Genomic DNA, 8,339 nt, shown 5'->3' on the forward strand with positions numbered 1-8,339 from the left:
TTTTCTTCATTTTTTTGTTGTCCTTCGTCAGTGTCCCTCTTACATTAGAAACTAAAGAATTAAGTTATTGATAGGTTCCACTAGTAACTAGTTTATTTGAAGCGAGATGTTGAGCTATGGTGAAAGTCTGTTTCATTTTGAAATATTACAAAATGTTGTAGAGAATTTGGCTTCTTTTACTATTTTGTTCCATTATCGCTTAAAACATGAAAACGTTTTGCTGATTTTTTTTTTTTTTTTTTTTTTTTTTTGTAGAACCAAAATTACAAATTTAATTAGAGTGATCCACACAGACAAGGACATATCATGAGTCATGATGACTATGAGGGAAATAAAGTCAATAGCAGCTGTTTCAAATGAACCACTGAAACCTGCTGATTAAGGGTAGTAATTGTAGTACTAGTAGTAGTAGTAGTAATAGTAGTAGTGGTAGTAGTAGTAATTAATATTAGTCATAAAGATGATAGAAAAGTCATTGTTTATATGTTTTTTTTTAATAACATAAAATATAATAGCCAATTGAATCACAGAAAAGTGCCGAAGTAGAACAAGAGCTGAGCATCGACAAGCAATGCTGAGAGTAAGGTGACATGGCGAAATGATAGCAACAACAACAACAACAAGAAAACAACGAATTAAAAGTAATATAACTAAAACGAGACGAAAAGAAGATAATGAGTAAACATGAACTGACACTTAATCAAACAAACTGAAGAGAAATAAACTAAGACGAGAAATAACTCAGCAGAAATTAGCACCGGCTGCCCTTGGTCCGATCCACTAATGGGCACAGACCTTGCCCTCCCGCGCCCCCGTCCTTCATAGCCTAGGATGTCGTGCAGGCGCGCATGCGGGGGGCTTGGAGGGCGTGAGGGCATCCGGTGCATGGACTGCGGCGTCGTCGCTTAGGGACACGCATCAGTTTCCCATTGCAACGTCGAGTTCGAAGTCGAAGTGTAAAAATCCCGTGTCGTTCGTTCGCTCGTTCGTGGTGAGTCGTGAAAAGCCTCTTAGGCCTGGTCGACGCTCTGGCCGCGGCGCAGACGGGCGAAGTCCTCGAACTCCAGGTCCTCACCACCGGTGTAGCCAGCGTCAGGGCGAGCCTTGACGGCAGCGCCTGAATGGAGAGAAAGGTAGATAGTGCTGTTACTCATGGTGTGTGTGTTACGGAGGAAGGTAATGTAATTTCTTTTGCGATTTCGCTTCTTTCAATGAACTTTTCTCCCTCATTAGAAGTTTTGACATAAGGAGCCTAATTCTGTATGTCCCTGTCTAATCGCAGGTCTGCTGCTACCTATAAACTGCCTTCCACATCCCTATACTGTTCTCTTGTGCATATACACTGCTTCGTTGCTTATACATAGTTCCTGCATGTCTTTACAGTGTCAAGTTGCTTATGCATTGCCTGTTAGCCTACACAGTTGCTGCTTGCCTATATACCCACCAGGAGCGGGGTGAAGGAGCTTGAAGGGCAGGTCAGCCACCAGTTCTCCGCCAAGGGCACCACAGTTCAGCTTGACCCTGAGTGAGTAGGACACAACGATACCAAGAGCATCGTTGGGGTTCTTGCCAGCGGCCACCAGGGTGGAGGAGGCCAGGTTGGCGTCAGTGTCCTGTGCGAAGGGAAGATTTAGATGAGATGATGGATTTATGAGCAATCGTTGTGGATGTAGCGGAATATCATTATGTGTACGTACAATGTTAATATATGATCATAATGTTACTAAGAACATACATAAACAATAGAAATTGAAAGCCAGCCAGCCTATACGTGGTAGTCCTTATATGAAACTTGCTTACCAAATTCCACTATCATTTCCATACATTTGTCTCATCATCTTTTAAAGCTCCTTACTGGCTAACAACCAACAGCGTGATTACTGAATCTATTGTAGTCATTTAGCATTATGTTTGAGAAACACTGATAGTAATGACGTTGATGATGAGGATGATAAAGAGTATAAGATTAAGAATCATCATAGCAATCAGTTCAAAGTTCAGATAATTGCCGCTTGACTTTCTGATTCTCTCTCTCTCTCTCCCTCTCTCTCTCTCTCTCTCTCTCTCTCTCTCTCTCTCTCTCTCTCTCTCTCTCTCTCGTCGTGACCTACCTTCAGGGTGCCGTCAAGAGCAATGCCACTCTTGTTCTTGTTAGAGGAGGCGAGGGGGGTGAGGGTGAAGGCCTTGGCCAGGTTGCTGCCAGGGGTGATGGGGCAGCCCTCCTTGGATTCCAGAGAGGACACCTGGCGGGGGAGAGGCATGACATTATAGAGGACGGAGAGGAAACGAAGGCAAAGGGAGAATATGGAGAAACCTGTGTGCGTCTTTTTGACGTCGTCACTGGAGACTACGACGGAGGCTAAGCCGTATTTAATTAAGCACTGATTGTTGCAAAAGTTGGAATTAAAAGTGTAGTAGTAGTAGTAGTAGTAGTAGTAGAAGCAGTAGTAGTAGTGGTGGTGGTAGCAGCAGCAGTGGCAGTGGTGGTGGTGGTGGTGGTGGTGGTGGTAGCAGCAGTGGTGGTGGTGGTGGTGGTGGTGGTGGGTGGTGGTGGTGGTGGTGGTGGTGGTGGTGGTGGTGCAGTGGTGGTGGAGCAGTGGTGGTGGTGGTGGTGGTGCAGCGGTGGTGGTGGTGGTGGTGGTGGCAGCGGTGGTGGTGGTGGTGGTGGCAGCAGTGGTGGTGGTGGTGGTGGTGGTGGTGGTGGTGCAGTGGCAGCAGCAGTGGTGGTGGTGGTGGCAGTGGTGGTGGTGGTGCAGTGGTGGTGGTGCAGTGGTGGTAGTGGCAGTGGTGGTGGTAGCAGTGGTGGTGGTGGTGGTGGTAGTGGTGGAAGCAGTGGTGGTGGTGGTGGTGGTGGTGGTAATAGTGGCAGTAATAGTGGTAGTAGTGGTGGTGAAATGGCAGCAGCAGTGATAGTAGCAGTAGTAGTAGTAGTAGTAGTAGAAGTAGTAGTAGAAGCAGTTGTAGTAGTAGTAATAGTAGTAATAATAGTAGTAGTAATAGTAGTAGTGGTAGTAGTAGTGGTAGAAATAGTAGCAGCAGTGATAGTAGTAGTAGTAGTAGTAGTGTAGTAGCAGCAGTAGTAGTAGTAATATAGGTAGTAGTAGTTGTTGTTGGTGGCGTTGTCATGGTCAGTGGTAGGCCACTGTACTGTGTGTGAGTGACGTACATACCTCACGAGTGAACTGGCTGTTGGTCATGGTGACCTCCACGTGCTGCACCACGGCGCACTTGATGTTCTTCACCGTCTTCTTGGAGGCGTTGTTGATGCTCAAGTTGGCCTTGACCTGCTCCCCGTGGTAGTAGATCTCCTTGTCGAGCGTTACCTCCATGTTGAGCTTGCCGGAGGATAGCGCGAAGCCCTTGGACACCAAGGTGGAGGGCTGGCGCTTGGACCCGCTGGCGGGGGAGAACTGCACCTTCCTCACTGCCAGAGCAACAGAGTTGCGGCGGTGAGGCTTCTCATCGGCGTTGTCGCCGACGAACACCCGCAGCTCGTAGATGACTCCCAGGGGCTTGGCCTAGAAGGAAAGGGAAGGGAGCGTATTACATTATGGTTAAGGAGGTAACGGGGCGGGGAGGGAGTGGGAGAAAATGTTTTCTGCATTATAGTGTTAATATCTTCCTTCTTTAAATTCCATGCCTGTGTTGATTTAAAGCTACCATGCCAGGCCGTGACAGTGTTTGTCAGTGGTATGAGGAAGGGTATGTTAATATTATATGCTGTAGGGACTGGTTCTTCCAGTGAGACTTTATTCTTTAATTTTGTTGCCCTTGGCTAGAGTTTTTTTTTTTTTTTCTTTCTATGAAAAAAGCGTTTACATCTGTCTCCATAATTTCCATGCCTGTGTTACCTTAAGCTTGTTATGCTTCGGCGTGGCATTGGCTGTGAGGGCGTTAAGCCGGAATGTTCATATTTGTATTCTTAATCTTCAACCCTGATTAAAACTCAACACGGCAGGATGAAGCATTGTGTGTATGTGGGCTTCACGTAGTCATGTAACATGCCACAAGAGGGAGGCTCCATGAAGCCCTGTCAGTGAGGATGGTCTTTGGAGGTTTCACCATCCACACTCAAGGCAAGAAACGTGAAGCCCTTCAGCTGTCATCCTTTTACGATGTTTTTTTTTTTTTTGTTTGTTTCTGTGTCAATAAGTGGGTCGAGGAGGTGACCTTATTGCAAGTTTTGCTAGAAGCTTTGTAACGTGTTATTTAGCACATAATATTTCTATTATTTTTTTTAAGGTCAGCGTCTGGACGTGGAAAATGAACATTTATTTTCATTATTGTAGCCACCACGTCTTCCAGATGAAATTTCATTATTGTGACAGGAATGTCAAAGCTGACCGAAACCTACTCAAATCCCGATCACTATAGTGTGTGTGACTCGAATTTACCCTGAGTACATTCGAGTAGAGTACCGCCGTTCAGACGGGGTATAGCCTCTCATGGCCAATTTACCACGTCCTCCAGATGAATTTTCTTTTCCTGGATGCTTCGTAGAAGGATGTTACATTACTCTTTTAAGTTTATTTTGTGGCAAAAGGTCAAGCTTCTTTTACATAGAAGAAAAAACATGGTACTCACAGAATCCTCATCCCCGCTGTGGAGTTGGACGGAGGCGGGAGCAGTCTCAGGAAGAGTCACGGCGAAGGGGTAAGCATTAGCGCCGAGCTTCTTGATGAGGCGGTCCTGCACGCTGGTCAGCTCGGCCTGGTTGGCGGCCGGGTAGATCTGCTGTGTGGCCAGCTGCATCTCCTTGCTGAAGTTGAGGCCCATGACCTCATCTTCCTCGCGACCGAAACGGTACGTGACCGTAACCTGAGGGTGGGACAGAGGAGAGCCGTTCAGGGACTGGTAAAGGAGAGGAGTTGACGAGGAAAGGGTGGTGAAGGGGAGTTGTTGACATAGAAAAGGTGGTGACGTGAAGTTAGCGTTAAAATGTATTGAAGGGGAGATGTTGGCCAGGAAAGGCTGGTGAACGAGAAGTGTTGGGATGGGAAGGGTGGTGACAGGATGTTAGCGTGGAAAGGACAGTCTTTCAGAAGTGTTAAGGTGGAAAAGGTATTGACAAGGAGGTATAAGTGTGGATAGGGTAGTGATGGGGAAGTGTTGTCATAGAAAGGATAGTAAATGAGAATTATCGGGGTGGAAGGGTGGTGACAGTCAGGCGTTGGCATAGAAGACATCATGATGTGTTGGCGTAGTGAAGCAATACACGCGAGCATAGTACGTAATTTTGTCATTGAATAATGCCCCCATCCGCTCTCTGGCTGACATACCGATATCCCTGTCTTATTTAGAAAAGTGTGGCAAACTGACATTGCATTCCTACTGAAACTTTTATATATACATTAGAGGCATATATAAATTAGAGGCAGGTTTATTCGCATTTGTATTAACTGATATATTACATAAAGTAAGGTGATTTGCTGGATATTTCAAAATAAAGACTAAGCAAGTTATTTTCACAGTGATAGTGTTGATATGTTTATATGTCCTCAGGTGAAAAAAAAGGTGACATTAATTATAGTATCGGGACGATAGAATGAAAGAAAAAAAAAATGTGTTCAAAGTGACATGAGTGATGCAAAGGGGTAGAATATACTTATATTAGAAATGTTGCATGGATAGAAGGGGAAGTGAAAGGAAACATGGAGAGGGAAAGCGAATAAAAGATAAGAAGCAATGTAATAAACAATGTTATGAAACAAAGGAAGGAACTCGACTGACATGAGAGTCAGCACTAGACAGACATATTAATTGATTGAATTTTAGCGTCTCAACAAAAATCAGATAAACGGAAAAGAAAGCGTAATGACGCAGCAGCAAGACCACATGCAAAAAGAGAGGAAAGAAAGGGATGTGGTATACTTACGGTCGCGAAGACCTTGCGACCACGAAGGTAGTCATTGTCGCACACTACCACGCCATCGACGGGTTCGGTGCTGGCGGTGTTATCTACGAAGTCACGACGACCCAAGTAGGCGGTGATCTTACCTATAGGTTGAGGAAGAGGATGGATTACTTAGAGAGAGAGAGAGAGAGAGAGAGAGAGAGAGGGAGTGTGTGTGTGTGTGTTTCACTGTTTGATCTGCTGCAGTCTCTGACGAGACAGCCAGACGTTACCCTACGGAACGAGCTCAGAGCTCATTATTTCCGATCTTCGGATAGGCCTGAGACCATACACACACCACACACCGGGACAACAAGGTCACAACTCCTCGATTTACATCCCGTACCTACTCACTGCTAGGTGAACAGGGGCTACACGTGAAAGGAGACACACCCAAATATCTCCACCCGGCCGGGGAATCGAACCCTGGTCCTCGGGCTTGTGAAGCCAGCGCTCTAACCACTGAGCTACCGGGTGTGTGTGTGTGTGTGTGTGTGTGTGACTACTTGCAATTAGCCTTGGATAATAGTTATTATGTTGTGGATAGTTCTGGATTTGTGGGCGTGTAAGGATTTCCATTTTTATATTATTTTTTTTTTATATTATCTAATTTTTTATCATTCTGTTGAGGGGGATGAATGCTAGTTTTCAATGTTTGGCACGTTTGGTAATTTAGTGAAATAAGTGGCGTGTTATGTATTGCTGGTATAATTTATCTTTTGAGTGAACGTTGATGATCGAGATACACAATGAATACGAGCTGACAGAGTGTGTTTCATGTCAGATCAATTTTTACGAACCATTATGAGTACGCGTATTTATGTGTACCTATATAATATGTGATCAGTTAATCAATTATCTACCCATTAGTGTTTGCGTGTGTGTGTGTGTGTGTGTGTGTGTGTGTGTGTGTGTGTGTGTGTGCGTGTGTGTTTCACTGTTTGATATGCTGCAGTCTCTGACGAGACAGCCAGACGTTACCCTACGGAACGAGCTCAGAGCTCATTATTTCCGATCTTCGGATAGGCCTGAGGCCAGGCATACAACACACACCGGGACAAAAAGGTCACATCTCCACGATTTACATCCCGTACCTACTCACTGCTAAGTGAACAGGGGCTACACGTGAAAGGAGACACACCCAAATATCTCCACCCGGCCGGGGAATCGAACCCTGGTCCTCGGGCTTGTGAAGCCAGCGCTCTAACCACTGAGCTACCGGTGTGTGTGTGTGTGTGTGTGTGTGTGTGTGTGTGTGTGTTTGCGTGTGTGTATGAATACATACATGAGATATCAATTTCAGTCAGATGTGTGTTTGTTCTGTCAGTGTTGTTAGCATTTCTGTTTAGTGACGGAGTTTATCATTGTCCCCAAAACTCTACAATTTTGTCAGGAGTAGCACAAGAGTAGCATTCTCAGAGCGTTTCACTGTCCTATCCCAACCACTTTTTTAACTAGCTTCAGTGAACGTCAGTAGGTTTTTCAAGGGTGTTTACATAATTACAGTGACAGTTTAGCAGAAATTATTCATTATCAGCTGGAAAACACCAAAGAGAAAAATAGTCTCTGGCCTTTGAAAACAGTCCTTGTATGAGTCCAAAATAAGGACTCCGGGAAAGCAGCAGGGAGAGGAAAGAGAAGTGGAAGGACTAAAAGTTAAAGAGGAATTAGGATGTGAGGATCTCGTACGTACCATTAGGGGCGGTTTTCTTGAAGACTTTCACGGCGTTCACCATCGAAGTTGGTTTGAGTTTCTCTGACGAGAAAGAGCGAGACGAAGAGTCACTTGGTAAAGCTTGCTCAACGAAGAACAACAGCGGGATAGCGAGAGTGTGTCGAGATGCCGCATATATACTCATCACAAATCCATTTAACCTCGAGCTAATAGGATCACCGGCAACCAGACCCCATGTGACTCCTTGTAAGCTGCTTACTTGGCTAGATTTAGGCGCTGGGACCTCGCTAGGGCTTCCACGGGTCGCCAAGATGCTCATACCTGGAGGCTTCTTGGCGTCTTGTGGGAAGCCGCGGTGTGTAATTTACCTCGGTCGCCTGATGGTCACCCAGCCAGTCTTCCCCATTACGGAGCGAGCTCAGAGCTCATAGACCGATCTTCGGATAGGACTGAGACCACATCAACACACAACACACACCGGGAAAGCGAGGCCACAACCCCTCGAGTTACATTCCGTATCTATTTACTGCTAGGTGAACAGGGGTTACACATTAAGAGGCTTGCCCATTTGCCTAGCCGCTTACCGGGACTCGAACCCGGCCCTCTCGATTGTGAGTCGAGCGTGCTAACCACTACACTACGCGGTGTGTGTGTGTGTGTGTGTGTGTGTGTGTGTGTGTATTTTGAGCTTGCGCTTGTATATATAAATAGCCAAGTTCGATCTAATCATTGTCTTGACGTAAGAGTCCTTAACAAATAAATCCAAGTCTT

At 45.6% G+C, this 8,339-nt stretch overlaps 1 protein-coding gene across 1 annotated transcript; it reads right to left on the minus strand.

The window, feature by feature from the left end:
* Positions 1-478: 478 nt before the first annotated feature.
* LOC123508791 (arrestin homolog) lies at positions 479-7,902 on the minus strand. The gene is made up of 7 exons (XM_045262707.1): positions 7,587-7,902; positions 5,876-5,997; positions 4,585-4,818; positions 3,171-3,518; positions 2,112-2,243; positions 1,445-1,613; positions 479-1,117 (listed from the first exon to the last, which is right to left on the minus strand). Exons 1-7 carry the CDS (start codon positions 7,885-7,887, stop codon positions 1,011-1,013), a joined length of 1,413 nt encoding a protein of 470 aa, XP_045118642.1. The 5' UTR covers positions 7,888-7,902; the 3' UTR covers positions 479-1,010.
* Positions 7,903-8,339: the final 437 nt, after the last annotated feature.

This window comes from Portunus trituberculatus, chromosome 25 (genome assembly GCF_017591435.1).
Source record: "Portunus trituberculatus isolate SZX2019 chromosome 25, ASM1759143v1, whole genome shotgun sequence".
Taxonomy (NCBI): domain Eukaryota; kingdom Metazoa; phylum Arthropoda; class Malacostraca; order Decapoda; family Portunidae; genus Portunus; species Portunus trituberculatus.